The 18,128-nt window shown below is 35.7% G+C and overlaps 1 protein-coding gene across 3 annotated transcripts in view; it reads left to right on the forward strand.

Annotated features, from left to right (window-relative positions):
- Nucleotides 1-15,911, forward strand: part of LOC107582878 (histone deacetylase 5-like) — a 60,744-nt gene extending 44,833 nt beyond the window's left edge. For all 3 annotated transcript variants that reach the window (XM_016268898.1, XM_016268899.1, XM_016268900.1), the window contains exons 12-25: nt 6,092-6,257; nt 6,431-6,564; nt 7,468-7,588; nt 8,133-8,182; nt 8,913-9,020; nt 9,110-9,165; nt 9,419-9,506; nt 9,705-9,824; nt 9,959-10,056; nt 11,341-11,459; nt 11,802-11,935; nt 12,295-12,379; nt 12,978-13,134; nt 13,251-15,911. In XM_016268898.1, coding sequence (XP_016124384.1) covers nt 6,092-6,257; nt 6,431-6,564; nt 7,468-7,588; nt 8,133-8,182; nt 8,913-9,020; nt 9,110-9,165; nt 9,419-9,506; nt 9,705-9,824; nt 9,959-10,056; nt 11,341-11,459; nt 11,802-11,935; nt 12,295-12,379; nt 12,978-13,134; nt 13,251-13,290 — 1,476 coding nt within the window. In that variant the 3' untranslated portion in view covers nt 13,291-15,911. The remainder of the gene's footprint in view (nt 1-6,091; nt 6,258-6,430; nt 6,565-7,467; nt 7,589-8,132; nt 8,183-8,912; nt 9,021-9,109; nt 9,166-9,418; nt 9,507-9,704; nt 9,825-9,958; nt 10,057-11,340; nt 11,460-11,801; nt 11,936-12,294; nt 12,380-12,977; nt 13,135-13,250) is intronic.
- Nucleotides 15,912-18,128: the final 2,217 nt, after the last annotated feature.

The raw sequence follows: 18,128 nt of genomic DNA on the forward strand, positions 1-18,128 counted from the left end.
AAATAAGCGCGGACGAGAAGCACATGGCGGAACATGTGAGAGACGATCTGGATGAAAGATCTGCACTTTCACTCTCTGACAGCAGGTGGCGCTAAACTGCTGAAATAATAATAATAATAATAATTCATTTAAATGTAGCCGTTACCCCGGAAACCCTGTAAACAAAGCAGCTGCACTACTTTCTGTTTCTGAATCGTGTTTAAATGATGTAAACAGCCGTTCAGATTTGTGTATTTGCTATGATGTTCATCACAGTGCCAAATACTTAAATATTTAGACTTAATAGGCTATTTATTTTCAATCTTTTTTTACATTTTAATCTGGACTACAACATGCCCTAGATATTGTTTGAAAGTGTTTTGATTCTTTATTGTTCGGTCACACTTTACATTAGGGCTTCATTAGTTAACATTAGTTAATCCATTAGTTAACATAAACTGCCAATGAAAAATTCTTCTGAACATTCATTAATCTTAGGTAATTACAATATTTAATAACAGGTTGTTAAAATCAAAAGTTGCAACTGTGTTATTTAATGAGCTAACATGAACTAAGACGTGTATTTTTTTAACAAAGATTAATAACTTCTGTAGCAAATGTAGCTATTGCTCATTGTGAATGTTAATGCATTAACTAAGGTTAACTAATGAGGTCTTATTGTAAAGTGATACCTATTGGTCTTTATAGTTCTTTTGCACTTTAATCTGTGTAAAACTTTTAACTTTATAAATTTTTCTGTATTGCTTTATTGCATTTAAATGTTCAGTTATTTTTGTTATAAGAAAAAAGTTATTAAACCTGTTATACTGTATTATGACAGCACTTTTTTTTAAGCTACATTTCAATATCGTGATAATAACGTATACCGTGATAAAAGCATTAGCAATTAATCGCAACATGAAAATTTGAAACCGCCATATCCCTAGTCTACGACGGATTTCCGTCAATTGGAAAAAATGAGGGGAAAAGAAACACGTAGCGCGTTGTTGTTGTTGTTCTGCCGGCACACCAAAAATCTTCCTGCAGCTTCTCAGTGACAACATAGTGATGCCGCTCGCATCATTCACAGTCGGGTTATTAGCAGAGAACACAGAGCAGGACTTGAATTTCGGCACGGGATTGCGGCTATTAATAACAATTCTACTCATTCCAAAGACTATATATAGAATACCCTTAAAGGGACTTTGTCTTATTCCCGCAGGTTCCACGCTTATAACGCGATGACAGATGACGGAACATATCATTTGCACGTGCTTTTAAGTCTTGAACTCGCGCGAGCGCTCTCATTTTCTGTGTGCCCAAGAGTGACGACTTTTAATAGTTATTAAGGGAGTTTGCAAATGTGATATTGATTTAATACAACAGTTCAATAAACAAGTACTGCCTGATTTTGCTCTATTTCTTCAATGAAAATAGTTCCAAATATAGTAACAGCTCAGCCGCTGCGCATCTCTAAAAGCAAACACAGCTGAGTTTCATTCATTCAATAAAAGTGCGTTTTTGAACAAATCTAGTGAGTCAGTGATTCACGATTACCCATTCGTAAAGACAGTCACTTTGCTTCATTCCTGAATGAATCAGCGGTTTGAACAAATCAATTGAATGAATGATTCAGGGATAAAATCAGTGACTTGCCGCCACCTGCTGGCGGATTTAGTTTTTTTTTTTGCATATAATTTCAGTTATTTAAATCATTTAATATTTCTGTATTCAAAATTGTATATTTAAAACATTAATCTCCACATGAATGTTTTTGTCTTATTCTACTTCATTATATTATATTTTAAATAGAAATTTTAAAAAGCTTATAAACATAAATTTTTGAATCTGACATAGATGAAAATGATGCCGTTACAAAGGTAAAAAGAAAATACCCCTGTAAGTCACTTTAAGGAGTCAAATGTCACCTCGTATTAGGAAGGATCATTTTTTATCAGAATTTTTGATTATTGATCATGCTCCTAAATGTTTTAAATTAGGAGGACAAGCGCTTCTAAAAAGAAAAGTAAGCGTATAGAGCCCATAGACTATAAAAACAGGTAGAGCCATGTGTAACAGTATATTAGATCCGTGCAAGGTCTTAAAGAGACGAGAAGAGATGAGAAATAGTCCTGCCACCACAGCTGGAAAAAATCCATTGCCATTGAATACCCCTGTAAGTCACTTTAAGGAGTCAAATGTCACCTCGTATTAGGAAGGATCATTTTTTATCAGAATTTTTGATTATTGATCATGCTCCTAAATGTTTTAAATTAGGAGGACAAGCGCTTCTAAAAAGAAAAGTAAGCGTATAGAGCCCATAGACTATAAAAACAGGTAGAGCCATGTGTAACAGTATATTAGATCCGTGCAAGGTCTTAAAGAGACGAGAAGAGATGAGAAATAGTCGAGAAGAGACAGCTGGAAAAAATCCATTGCCATTGCCATTGCCACTGCATACATTTAATAAAATTAGAAAAATGCCATTACAAAGCTAAAAAGAAAATGCCCCTGAAATCACTGAGTCAAATGTCACCTCATATTAGGAAGGCTAATTTTGATTAGAATTTTTTATTATTGATCAGAAGGTTCTCCTACATTTTTTTAATTTATGAGAAATAGTCCTGCCACCACAGCTGGAAAAAATCCATTGCCACTGCATACATTTAATAAAATTAGAAAAATGCCATTACAAAGCTAAAAAGAAAATGCCCCTGAAATCACTTCAAGTCAAATGCCACCTCATATTAGGAAGGCTAATTTTGATCAGAATTTTTTATTATTGATCAGAAGGTTCTCCTACATTTTTTTAATTTGGAGGACAAGCGCTCCTAATTACAAGAAGAAAAAACTGCTCTTAATCTGAGTGTGTGACCGGTTTGGCTGAGGAAAACTTTTCAGTCAAAAGATTTTTTTTTGCTTTAACCCCTGAGAGTGATGCAGCAGGTTTTCAAGTTAATATACAGCCTATTAAAATAATGCTGTAAATAAAAATATGAAAAGAAAGAAGCCTCAAATAAATATTTTAATGTGCGTGAATAAATCCAACCACCCCTATAGATTTAAGTTTCACTTTCCATAATCCATAACCGACAGAGGAGCGTTTTGGCAGCAGGGACTTAAAACTTTAACAAGACTCAAATTGACACAGGCAGAGTGAAAGACTGAATTTTTTCAATCAGGTAGGCTATAAGTGATTTCAAAACATTTCAGCCGGTTTATATATATTGTGTATATATTATTTATCTCGTATAAGATGCATTAAAGCGCATCATTGTAGTACTACGGTGATTATCTCTTCAGCGGTCAGCGTGAGCAGGACAAACAACAATGCAGAATATTAATAACTATGACTGGGACTGTCATATAAATAACAATTATAATGAGAACACTATTATAATAAAACGCTGTGAATTTTTAGAGTTTAGTTGCTGTGTTTCTGCACGTTGTTGTGTGAAGAACGCGTCCACAAAAGGAGTTCATTCAGAGCCGCGCAGACACGTTCACTTCTGTATTTGGGGCATTGTTTTGTGCAGATAGCTGTAATATTAACGAATAACGAATTATGTTGTATAAATGGGGAAGCGTATTCTATATGAGATAAATGATGAGTTAAATCCCATTGATTAAAAACCAGTAGTTCTATGTGAAATCAGACATTTGAGCACACCCATACAGCCAAAATGGCATGATCATAACACCCCCGCGAATATTCGACTGTGAGACTGGTATTCAAATCAGGCTCCTCCTATCGTTGCATCAATTCTTCGACTATTCGGGGTCACCCCTAATATTGTTTATATTTTAATATGATTTATATACTATTATGTGTCTCACAAGGTTGAGGGATGATGATGATAAAGTTTGAAAAGTCTTTAATAATCCACTTTAAGGTAATCCAAGCAGGCAGATAAAAACACAACCTCTAACTTACACGAGACCGGACAAATGGGAACTGAAAAGGCTACAACTTAAATACAAAGCAAATGAGGGTAATAATGATTTTTCAAAGTCCTCATTTTCACTATACTGCAAATACTCATTATACTGCATCACCATCATCATCATACTTTTCATAAGGGCTTTTGTGCTTCATGTATGTGTAATGTTGTAATAATAAATAATTAATCGATTGAGAAATGTGCATTATTTTGATCTCTCAATTCTTATTCGTCATTTTGTTATATAAATAACGATAGCACCACTGCAGTGATTCATGCCATTATGTATTCCAGCCCATTCATTTGCATGACATCCAAGCAGATTTGATCCTCCAAAAGAGCTCATTGTGAACTTAACACAGACCCCACAAACATACACTGCTGTTGTGAGGGCGGGAGGAAGGAAAAACAAACGAATGAGGGAGAGTGAATGAGCGGGAGAGAGAGTTATTGAAAAAAGAGCAACACCCTCCTCCTCGCGCTCGCTCTGCCTGCAATCATTGAGAAAAAATTTCAAAAGAGCACGGCATTAGAATTCAGACTGCATCCTCCTCGCGCAGCGGCAGACTCACACGCACACGCACACATATACACTCACATATCTACACATATACTCCCCCGTGAATGGACCATCTCTGACTCATCTCTCCTTGGTGATTCATCTCCTCCTCCGGACCCCGCCCGCCTTCACTGCCCTGCACTTCACACCCAATCACAGCCCACCGGGGTGACGTGACACGCCGCAGTGTGTGTGTCTGTTATGCTGTGACATGCAGTCACCATTGAGGCAGCGATATACGAAAACACTCCTTGTCACTTTGGTCAGTCACAGACCCTAGCTGGCCTTTCCTTTTCATTAAAACACCCCCACCTATGTCCGTGTGTGTGTGTGTGTGTGTGTGTATGTGTGTATGTGTGTATGTGAATGCCTCTGCTTGTCTGCCTGAGTATCTTGAATACAAATTAAGCCCCCGTCTCCCGCGACAGATGCTGCATGGTTTTAGTGTCTTGAATAAAGAGGGATTTGGCATGAAGAAGGGAATTGTGAATATTTGAGTGTTGGCATACCTTCAACCTCAAGGTCTCGTGCAAGAAGAAACACTAGTATGAATCCCATCATCTCGCATGTGCTTCCATCGCACGTTGTACTGCATCAGCTGCTGTTTCGCTGACGCACGCACGCGTTCATTCCGCTGGAGGCTTTTGAGTAGATTTTTGGCAAATGTTCATTGAGTTTCTTTGGTGAGATGGTCCAGACCGTGTGCTTGAACTGATGTTCAGTCTGTTACTCTTTACACCCTCACTCCAGTATTATTTTAGTATTATTTAAATACGATTATAGTGTTTATTAATATTTTGAATTGGCTTTTTTTACTTTACATTTTAATTTGAACACGTTTGGCAATTTTATTAGTTTTTTTTATATTTCTATTTAATATTAACTTTAATTTATATATATATATATATATTTAGTTTTAGTAATTGTATTGCTTAAACTTATTTCAGCTAATTGCCAAGGCAATTTAATTATTATTTAATTTTATTTAAATTATCAAAAATGAGCTGGAGACCTTTGACGTGATTTATCTCCAAAACAAAGGTTTATTGAACTGAATTACATTAAATCTAGTTAATTGTGAAGTAAATGAAGCCCAATCGTTTAGCTGAACTGAATTGTATTCAAAATACCGTTTAAATACCACCGTACCAAGGTTAGTACCACCATTACCATCTCATACCATCAGTTTAATATGCTAATGTTATATTAATATTTTGTTTCTATTTTAGTATTTATATTACATTATAGTTGTATTAATATTCAATTGAATTAAGCAGAACTGAAAGAAAAGCTCATTCTTTTAGCTAAACAAATAAAATAAAATAGCCGTTTAAATTAATTGAACTGAACAGAACAGAAAAAAATTGTACACTTCTGAACGAAACGGATCTGAATAGAACTTGAAACTTGAATAAAACTGCACTGAACTGAAATGAACAGATTTAAATTGCACTTCATAAATCTGCTGAACCGAATGAGACTGTACTAAACAGAACCGGTTCAAAGTGTACTGAACTAATCTGAGTTCAAATGAAATTAACTGAATCAAACCGAGCTGAACTGAACCGTTGAATGGCACTGAATTCATGATGTTTGTGTGCTCTTTTCGCAGTATTTGGACCAGCAGCATGTGCAGCAACTGAATGTGTTCCAGGCCTCCCTGTCCATCACGGGAATGCCCCACAGACCCCTGGGAAGGGCACAGTCGTCCCCTGTCACTTCTAGTCTTAAAGGAGCACCCCTGATCGAGGTGCCCATTAAGCATCTCTTCACAACAGGTACACTGCACCGCTGTCAATCAGTCTCACAAGACAGTGGAGAATTTATCTAAAAGGCAATATGTGTATTAGATTAAGCTTAATTCATGTTTCATAGCATTTATACTCCGGATGGAACTGATACTGGGATTGCTAGACTTGTATTTTTAATCATCTCCTGGCTCATTCTGCAGGGCTGGTGTACGACACCTTCATGCTAAAGCACCAGTGCATATGTGGGAACACAAACATCCATCCCGAACACGCCGGTCGCATTCAGAGTGTTTGGTCCAGGCTACAAGAAACAGGGCTGCTTGGTCGCTGTGAGGTGAGTGTGCCACCTACTGGAAGGGGTCAGCCAGAAACAATAATCAGGAAGCTTTGTGTTAAAGCTCAGCTCTTTGCAAATGCACTTTAGCTTTGTGTTTCTTTTGATAGAAATGAAAACTTTTATTCAGCGAGGACGCATTAAATTGATCAAAAGGGAGAGTAAAGACATGTATAATATTACAAAAGATTTCTATTTCAAATAAATGCTGCCATACATCAAGAAATCCTGAAAAAATGGTTTCCACAAAAAAGCAACACAACGGTTTTCAACATCGATATTGATAAGAAATGTTTCCAGAGCACCATCTAAGCATATTAGGTTGATTTCTGAAGGATCATGTGACACTGAAGACTGGAGCAATGATGCTGAAAATTCAGCTTTGCATCACAGGAATAAATTACATTTAAAAAAAATATTAAAATAGAATACATTTATTTAAAATTCTAATAATATTTCACAATATTACTGTTTATACTGTGTTTTTGGTCAAATAAATGCAGCCTTGGTGAGCAGCATAAGAGACTTCTTTAAAAACCATGTAAATAAATCTTACCGACCCCAAACGTTAAATATTTTTGAGCAGTATGTTTTATAACATAATTTAACCTATCATCTAGTGGTGACATTTCACAGCTTCACTATTTATAGCTCCATCAGTCAATGAAAACAAGAAAATATCATTAGATTTAAAAAAAAATTGGTCTGAATAATTTATGGTGACTCAGTCTGAATCAAAATGCTGTTTAAAAATCTTTAATCACAAATGTTTGTAAAGGTCATAGAAAAGTCATGTGAATTCATTATTCATCATTCAATTTGTCAAAATAGTGGGAATCGTTGTAGTGTTTAGGTAAATCATAGATGTTACCTGAATGTACTTCTGTGTTTGTTTGTGTGCAGAGGATCAGAGGAAGGAAGGCCACGCTAGATGAAATCCAAACTGTGCATTCTGAGTACCACACGCTGCTCTATGGCACCAGTCCACTGAACCGACAGAAGCTGGACAGCAAGAAACTTTTAGGTGTGTTTTAGAAACTCTCTGTTATGATGCAAGTAATTGCTGCTGTCTTGATTTTAGGACGCCAAAACAGGATTTTCCTTCTAGAGTACACCATCCACAAAAAGCTTCCCAATCTGATGGCTTGCTTAAGCAAACCTCCTTTGACAGACGCCTAGGATTATTTTAGGCCCTAGACATTTGCCCACCCCCGCTTCTGAGTCACCAGTGAAGTGTGTGTGTGTGTGTGTGTGTGCGACTGTGCGTTTGTGTGTGTGAAGGTGAGAAGGTTCAGCTGCGGACAGAGTTGCCATCACTCCACCACCTCCACTTTTATATGAGACACACTTTGAAGAAGTGCAGACAGTTTCGACCTTGAGTGCTCTTTGTAGAACATCGAGACAGATGATGGTTGCGTCAGCGTCATCCAGCGAGCATCCTCGAGACTGAATTAGCATAGCCAATTATGTAATTAACTGAATAGATAATGTGTGAACAACAGATGTGGGGCTAAACATAACACTGCTTTAAATCAGCTTCTGATTAGATTTTTTATTTTATTTTCTAGGTCCAATAAGTCAAAAAATGTATGCTGTGCTACCGTGTGGAGGCATTGGGGTACGTTTTCTCCATTCATGTGTCCAGTCATCACACTTCTTTTATAAAGAATGAAATGGGATTCACAATGTATGCCAACTGTATGTTATAGGAGGTATTTCCAAACAAAACAGAATATTCTTGCAAATAATGTAGACAGGAATTTGTCTGTTTGGATTGTGAAAAGTAGGCCATAGCATTATTGGCTATATTATTTTTTCCTTGACTGTGCAACCTTACTTACATTGGGTACTTGGTTATTATTAGTAGTAGTAGTATTTAGATGTTATCATATTTTAATAATTGAATTTATTATTATTAATGTTGTTGTTGCATTAGATTATAATACATATATAGATTATAATAAAATATAACATCTAAATTATTATCATCATCAAAGTATAATATTAAAATAAATCAAACATTTAAATAATAATTATTAGTAGTAGTAGTAGTAAATGTTTCATCTTATTTTTAAATAAATTAGCATTATTATTGTTAGATTAGATTGGAATATATATACATTATAGATATAATAAATATACAGATATATCTACTATAATAAAATAAAACCTCTAAATAATGATCATCATTATTATTAATTATTAAAATATTAAAATAAAACAAAACTTTTAAATAATAAGAATTTTATATATATATATATATGTATATAATAACACCATGGACATTTATTAAGGAAGTAAATAGGATCAGTATTGAGCAGTATTTAACTTGATTTTATGCCCTTTAGGTGGACAGTGACACAGTGTGGAACGAGATGCATTCGTCCGGAGCTGTCCGGATGGCGGTGGGCTGCGTCATTGAGCTGGCATTTAAAGTTGCTGCCGGAGAGCTGAAGGTTCATATTTATTTCTCTTACCACAGCTTCGTTTATCACATCTCTTATGTTGTCCTCATTCTTCTCTTCTATTTTTGTTTGATGGATAGAACGGGTTTGCGGTGGTCCGTCCTCCTGGTCATCATGCTGAGGAATCAACTGCCATGTAAGTAGTCTGAAATGCCTTCCTCTTTTAGTCTGTGTAAAATATTTTATTACAAATATTTGAATATGTCATTTAAAGTTGTTTACTTCATCATATTTATTCTACATAAAGCAACAAAATGCATTTAAATGATTCATATGTGGACTTTTATGTCTTGGTGTGAGTTTTGTGTGTACAGATGTTTGTTATCTTGATGGATAAATCAGTTACGTGTGTTGAATACGAGTTGACTGCTCTGTGTGTATCTCGGCAGGGGTTTCTGTTTCTTCAACTCAGTGGCCATCACTGCCAAACTGCTGCAGCAGAAACTCGGGGTGGGCAAGATCCTGATCATAGACTGGGTGAGTTTTTAGGATCTCCATGTGATACACAGCAACTTTTTGTTGTTACAGTTCACACGTAACAAGCAATATTATTGTAACGATTCACTTTAGCTGATTTTAGAGAAGAAAATCTTTCATTGACATGTTAACAGAACCACAAAGAACAAAACCAGACTCGACTCTGTGTTACAAAACCGTCTTCCAATACTTTCATAGGATATTCACCATGGAAACGGGACCCAGCAGGCTTTCTATAATGACCCCAATGTGCTGTACATTTCCCTGCACCGTTATGACGATGGCAACTTTTTCCCAGGCAGCGGAGCTCCTGAGGAGGTAACAATATTTCAGTCACTGAGAATAGTGGCCTCCTGTAGTCACACGACCAAAATTGTCTTGTTTTTTTTAGTGGAAACATTCCAGTGTCTTTGTTTTGTTTTTTGTCTGAACTGTCTCATGGGCTCCTCTAGGTGGGTGTAGGTCCAGGAGAGGGCTTTAATGTCAACATTGCCTGGACAGGTGGAGTGGAGCCACCTATGGGTGATGTGGAGTATCTAACTGCCTTCAGGTGAGATCTGCACTTGCTGTCTGTCAGAGAGAAATAGAGAAAATGTAAGAAACCTTATACAAAATACAAAATATAGCCCTACTTTCAGCATTAAAAATGTTATTTTTTTAGACCCCATGAAATGGTTTGAGGATTTTTTTTATTTTTTTATTTATAATTTATTTTATTATAGTATAATTTATATAATATATTTAATTCATTTGTATTGAATGAATTATATGTGTATGTATTATTTTATTAGTAATTGTAAAAAAAAAAATGTTTAAATTAAACTATTTTGAGAGGGGGATATATCAACATAAAAATGTGTGTGATAATATATATATATATATATATATATATATGTTATTACATAAAATTATATATAATTCATTTTTTTATATTAATTGTTTTTATATACACGCACACTTATAAATGTGTGTGTGTGTGTGTGTATTTATAAACAGTATTGTGCAAAAGTCTTAGGCCATTAGTATTTTTACCAACAAAAAAGGTTTTAAGTCAGTTATTTCTATCTTTTGCTGTAGTGTGTCAGTAGGAAATATCAGTTGACATTTCCAAACATTCCTTTTGCCATTAATTGTAATAATCCAGTGAGATTTTTCTATGTTAAGGAGTCTGAGGATGTTGTCAAAAATAATGTCATAAATAGATTTTATCAATTAACTTCAGTTAACTAAATCAAATCAGTATTTGGTGTGACCATCCTCTCTGTTTAAAACCGCTATAGTCCTCGGTGCACTTGCACGTAGTTTTTCAGTAGCTTTGCAGGAAGGTTTCTTCAAGTGTCTTGGAGACGTTGCCACAGTTCTTCTGGATTTAGTCTGTCTCAGTTTGTTCTGTTTCTTCATGTCGTTCCAGACAGATCTCTGTGTGGAGCACTGGCTGTCGTCGGACTCCTTGTGCAAACAAAAATCTCACTGCATTATTACGATTAATGGCAAAAGGAATATTTGGAAATGTGAACTGATATTTCCGACACACTACAGCAAAAGATAGTAATAACTGACCATTTTTTTTATTTTTTTATTTTTTGTGATAATACTAATGGCCTAAGACTTTTGCACAGCTCTGTGCATATATATATATATATATATATATATATTATTATTATTAATATTTTAAAAAATCATATTAAAGCGATTGATCTTTAGAAATGTATTATGTTTTAAGTATTTGGAGTACACTTGTATAAAGATGTTGTCTCATAGGTATCAGATCATTATTGTCAGATTGTGCAGATCATTTGTAAATCAAAGTCTTAATGTGTCTGTGTGCTTGCAGAACGGTGGTGATGCCCATAGCCAATGAGTTCTCCCCGGATGTAGTGCTAGTGTCAGCTGGCTTTGATGCTGTGGAGGGCCATCAGTCCCCCCTGGGTGGATATAATGTCACCGCCAAATGTGAGTTTGCTGTTTTTCTGTTTCCAGTACCAGAGGTCAGATGGCGCAAATGCTGTTTGTACCCGTTGATTGTATAGATAGGTTGTATTATACACAAAAAATCAATTTATTTATTTGAGCTTGGACTACCTCATTTCTTTTGGGTCATTGCTTTGGGGGAGCAGTAAATATTGGTGTCATACTGGTAGTACCACTAGACAGTATGAACTCAATAGAATGCTAGTCTTTTTCACAGTTAACCTACATTTCTGTTATAACTGGGGGGCGTTAAGTTTTGCTGAAGGCTTTGGAGTTTGTTTATAGATCATGAATTACCCAGCATGTTCCTGGCTCTGTGCGTAGGTTTCGGCCATCTCACTAAGCAGTTGATGAAGCTGGCTGGCGGCCGTGTGGTTTTGGCACTGGAAGGAGGTCACGACCTCACCGCCATCTGTGACGCATCCGAGTCCTGCGTGGCTGCATTGCTTGGAGACGAGGTGCCCATCATTCATTCACACACATCTAAACAGTACATGATATGATTATATTTGAGTTGCATAACTCAGTGCTTCTGTTTTAACCCTTCTGTTCTGGAGTCTCAATGATAAAACAAAAGGTTAAAGCTTAAATAATATTTGCCTGATTGGTTTTAATTAGGTCAGAGGAACATATTTGAACAATTTAAAGGGTAAATAAGAAGTTCATTTCAAAATTAGTATTATTATAATTACACATACATTATTAGGGTCTCTGGGACCCTCAACATAAAAACAACAAGGTCAATATTAGCAGAATAGGAGTTTTTAATAGTGTTCCTATTTATGAAATAAACACATCATTTTTTTGTGTGCTGCAGTTGGATCCTGTACCACTGACAGTGCTTCAACAGAAACCGTGTCCAAAAGCCACAGCCTCTCTAGAGAGGGTCATTGAGATTCAGAGTAAGTAAAACTGAAGAAAACTCGGTTAAGATTGTATTGTATTAATTTCTACATTCATTCATTATGTTACTTCATATGAAAGTGTGTTAAATATCAGTATTGTGGTAATGGATTTATTCAGAAATGTCTTTAATGGACTTTTTTTTAAAGATTTTCCCAGGAAAAACTGTAGAATTTGATATATATTAATTTTAAAGATCTTATATAATTATTTGCCATTTTCTACCAAGCTTATTTGTCTATTGTGCTGGCATGGCATAAAAAAAAATCATTAAATGTATTTTTTAAAAACCAGTATTGAGCAATTTTCTATAACACACTTTAGTATAATTTAGCTACTGTTATAACTTTTATTAATATTTGAATTATTTTTATATTTTCCATTTTTATTTGAAATAGTCATTTTTCGAAGCTGAAATAAAAATAGTTGCATTTTTTTATTTTATTTCAGTTAGCGTTTATTTTATTTCAAGTGATGAAATTGTTTTTTTAATGGTTCCAATTTTGGTTTTCATTTTAGTTAACTATAATACCCCTGGGATTGAGGTCTTGATGACGTAAAGATCTTTATCATTATTTATCTTCTCATGATCTGTAGGTAAACACTGGACGTCTGTGCAGAGGTTAGCTCCTACAGTGGGCCAGTCTCTACTGGACACTCAGAGACGGGAGAAGGACGAGGCAGACACTTTGACCGCCATGGCCTCTCTCACTGTGGACAACGATCAGCAAAAGACCTCCACAGAAACCAGCAGGTACTGCCACTCGAGTGGAGTAGAACCTGTTGTCATATACACCTCTGCAGTTATGTAGAATGTTTAATACATCATTTTACCCTTCATTAACCATTAACCAATCCCTCCTTCCTCAGATCAGCAGAGGAGCCCATGGAGGAGGAGCCCGTGTTGTAGAAGAGCGAGCACAGTGCATCACTGCTCCAACCTTCTTGTCCACGCGTGCTTGGCACTGGTCACGCCTCATGTTCCTCCTCCCAGCTCTTTGATTGGTTCCCTCGGTCCTTCACTCATTTCCAGGTGCTTGACTGACACGTTCACAGCCCACCCACTTTCGCTTTTCTGAGGTTAAAGCATAGCAAACTGTTGCCGAAAGGGGATGACAAGGCATGATGGGTACTTACAGGACCACTCCAGTGAGGGTTGCGCAGCTGGAAAGGCCGAACAATGGAGTGCTCTTCAGAGAGAGGTCTTTGATTTCATTTTCTCATTGTATTGAACTGAGGACTTAAAGAAGAAAATGCAAAAAAAAAAAAAAAGAAGAAGAAGGGGAAAACATCACGACAGCACAGGGATGTTGTCGCTTGGGGGGGCGGCGAAAAGCTTTGTTTTCTGTACAAAGTATAATGTACAAAGTTCCAAAAAAAAAAGCCAACAAGCAGCAAAAATACTTCAGCACAAAACACACATATACACTCATTCACAAGCAACACGGTTACCAAAAGAGGTGCCTGATGTGTCGAAACACCTTTTGCAGACAAGTATACTCGTTTACACTGTACCGTGTCGATTATTTGGTATACTTGTTCATCTGTATAATAGCCTGTTATGAAAAGCACACAAACCTACGAGAAATATAAGTATAAAATATATATATAAATATACATACAAACATATATATATATATATATATATATAAGCATATATATGTAGTTTTGTGTGTACCGTATACACATTTGAACATACAAAAAATATATAAATACTTTATATCCCCTATGGAACATTTTCTTATCAGCTGTGGTTGTACATACAGTAAAAGAGCCTGCAGACTTTTATCCAGAAGTGAAAGAATAATGGTTAGCCATTTCTCCCAGAAGCATTTCTTGTCTCTTAGAGAAAACAGTACTTTTTTGGAATATACGGCTTTGCTATAACATACATCGCACATAAACGTGAATAACGGCAACCCATCCGTTTTAAGACAAAGGTGTAAAATACGAAGAGAGGATTTTCAAGCGTCCATCTCAACTTTCGGTGGAGAACGAGGATAGACGCATTGGTGGTAATGTCTCAAGAAAGACTTTTTGTTTTCCAAGAACTTGGTGCCTTTTATACTAAGGAAAACATTTAACAACACCAATACTTAACGAATCGTGACTCCTCGGACTTCACTTTCATTGATTTGTTTGTTTTTCAAATTGCCTTAAATTTTTCAAAGAAAATTAACTTTAGCCATGAACGAAGGAGAGCACAAAATGATTACTATCCTCCTCCTGCCCCACTTTCTTTCCATTTCTCTCTTTAGTTTAAGTGTTGTGTTCTTGGTAAAAAGGTTTTGATACTTTTTTTTTATTTTACATGTTAACAAAAGAACAAATGGAAGATATTCAGCGATTGTTTTATTTATCAGTCCTGTGCACTAGCACATGACTAGCACATGACGTGATTGTTTGGAAACACTGCTGATGTTGTGACCAACTTGTTTGTTTTCTTCATTTTAACGTCACTTTCCTTTGTCCATTTATTTGATTGGCTCCCGTAAACTCTTTATTTGAAACTTGTTTTATTTGACTTTATTTCCATTGGCGAGAGAGTGTTAGCGGTGACTTTTTTTATTAAAACAGTTCCTTTTTTTTGTACAAAAATGTAAAAGAAAACAAAAAAGTCTGTATTCAGTGTTAGTTTCGTCATTTGATTTGAAGTATTCTCTGTTAAGGAATGTACAGCGCGCTACAGATATTATCAATGATGTTGATTTATGTCACTGTGCAGTGCATTTGGCATTGTCCTTTTTCAGGATTTAAGGATATTTTTTCCGGCAATAAGAGTGACTACCACTTTTTTTGTTTAACACTAAAATACTCTGCAAACTTTTGGTTACATTTTCGACATCTTTTGATATAGCTTTTATCCTCTGGATACGGTTAGTTTTCATTAGACTGACTAGTATTGTTCATAACTGTTGACAGTTAGTCGTCTAATAGCTGTATGCTGGCTAATCACTTGTGCACTTGTGGATGAAATGCAATGGCTTGTTTATGACCCTGAAATAACAATCCTTCATTACATTTTCACTGCGTGACAACAGCTTTTTGGGGGCCAAATTCGATGTAATCCGCTGCGTCTTTATTTAACGTCACCCTCTTCCTTTAGCAATGTCACGGAAGTCTGAGAGGTGACGACGTGTCTAATGGCAAACACTTTTTTTTAATGAGACTGAACCGGGCCTCGGGCATCTTGCACTAATAACTACACTGTAGGTCCGAACCTAATTGCGTTTCTTTTTTTTTACTTTCGGTTCTCAGACGCAAATTGAGGCATTAAATGCAGAGTGAATTATCTCCGCAAATGACGTGTGAACTCTCGCCAGCGTTTTTCTTTGTGTGCATTCACTGATTCACCGATGAACTGTTGACGTTGAAACGTCAGAAACTTCGCTGCGCATTTCTCGACTCTGCTCTCTTTTGATTTATTTATTTGGAGTCAGAAATTATTAGTTGCGTTGCGTATGGATCGATGTTTGTCTCATTGTAAATCGATGAAAATTTCAACAGCCTCTGGGGAATAACTTAACTTTTTTTTAAAAGATATATTACAATAGCTAAAAAGTGAACGGCCATTTTTTTTTCGCGACGACAACAGTCCTCTGTTTGTTACGTCACCACCTGATAAAGTATTTCTACATGCTGTTTTTGCTCTGTTGAAACACTACCGTCACCTTCAGCTGTGCGTTCTGTCTAACCCGTTGACTTGCTTTCGCGCGAACTGCGGTTAAAGAGAAACCGGAAACCCTTTGTGAAAAATCAGGCTGACACTAGCCTCTGTACGTAGATATTGTAATATACACTAAGAGAATTTCCCTCTTCTATGTGGCTATGGGATGTGCTGTCTGAATCAGCAACTGCTGTGACCAGGTTTCGTGACGTTTGGATGTAGATCACCAACCATTTGTGCAGAGTTTTGTAGTTTCACCCTATATGGTGTCAAACAGTTTATTGACCGTGCAGTTGGTGGTGAACGCTTTTTCTCCTTTTCCTTTCCGTTCCTTTTATACTTTTCTGGATGAATCGGCTGACCCTGAGAAGTCCCTTTTTGAGACCTTATCCTTCTCTTTGGGTGCGCGGGGTTGAGCAATACATAGAGAGGGGAAATAATCGCTCAGATGTAATACAGTATGACGCTTGGCGCTGTTCGTTTTCGATGGACGTTTTCCAACACGGTCTCTTTCGCAACAATCTTACACAAGGAAAACAACGTAAACGGCGTGAACAGGGCCTTACGATGGACACCGGGAAACCTCTGTATGTGTAAAAGACATCGACATTCACCGTGGAAGATAGCTTTACTGTCTCTGCCACATATTTTGCTATTGGGTAAATATGTATATTTATTGCTAATTCATATGTTGTGTATATGTAGTGGCCTATGATCGTCGAGGTTCAAAGAGTGCTTGTATATTTTTTTGACGTGTTTGAAAGAGAGGTCGTGTCTCCTTCACTGTCTCTTCATTTCTTTGCTGTTCTACATCACTTGTTGTGATTGGGTGTTTCCATTTTTAAGATCTTTTTTCTCTCTCTCGCTCTCTACTCTCCTCTCTTTCTTGTCTATCTTCTGGTCATATTGATATGCAGAAGTTATCTGAAATTATCAAAGCACATTCCCTGATTTATTGTGTTCTTTCAATGCTTTCATGTTGCGACAATACAAAGGTGTGTATACTAACTGCTACACACGTGTATATAGGGTGCATATATGTGTACACATGTGCAATACACGCTATTTGAGCAATCTATTACTGTGACTATTAATCATTAAAAATTGCTGTCCCTTTGAATCCTGCTGTTTCTTTCTTTGTTTGTTTTTTCTTCCAACTTCTTTAAATAACTGCTCAACATATACAGGGAGACATTTGAGCCAGTTGCGATACAGATACAAGACATTTTTCTTACCGTTTTATCCTCCTGCAGTGTTGTCTAGCTGTGTATGCTCTGCATTTCATCGTAAATGGATTATAAAATCAATGCACGGATGTTTGTTTGGTTTTTTTTAACAAAGCAAAAATCCTCATGTAGTTAGGCACATTTTTTCGTTCAGCTTCATTTATGTATTTCATATTTTAGTGATTCTTTAAAATAATTAAATCACTAATAATTTGTAATAATATATTACTACATTTGCATTTTGATTATATTTATAATTTATATCAAATGTATAATTACTTGAATAATAATTACGAATATAATAATTAAGTTAATATTCTTATTTCTATTTGAAAAATATTTGTAATGTATATGGAAATCTTTTTTTTTTAATTAATTTTTTTTTTACTGTAGACAAAATAATCACATTCAAAAATGTGCATACTAAAAGACAAGAGTGAGGTGCAAGTTTAGCCCAGAAATCATGTGATGATTTATTCGTTTTATTGTATTTATGTATTTTTCATGGGAAAGTCCAGTGAAGAAAAATTTTGTGGGGAAAAAATATTTTTCTTATTAATTTTAAAAATATATCATTAATAATAAATTAAATAGGCTATTTGAAAAAAATTACAAACGAGAGTGTTTGACAGTATTACGGTTTGTTCTTTCAAAAAATACTGATCAGAGAACTTTGTAATTCTACCGACAAGTTTTAATATTTTTTTCGGGTTTATACATAGATCTAAAAATACTTTTATGGTGGGTAGGGGAAAAAAAATTCAATATAATAGGTTTTTAGGCATTTACACTATTTTTAGTCTTCACTGTATAAAAGGGTTGTTATGCTTGAAAATATATAGCTGCCTTTAAGGG

This window comes from Sinocyclocheilus grahami, unplaced genomic scaffold (assembly GCF_001515645.1).
Source record: "Sinocyclocheilus grahami isolate Dianchi unplaced genomic scaffold, SAMN03320097.WGS_v1.1 scaffold48.1, whole genome shotgun sequence".
Classification (NCBI taxonomy): domain Eukaryota; kingdom Metazoa; phylum Chordata; class Actinopteri; order Cypriniformes; family Cyprinidae; genus Sinocyclocheilus; species Sinocyclocheilus grahami.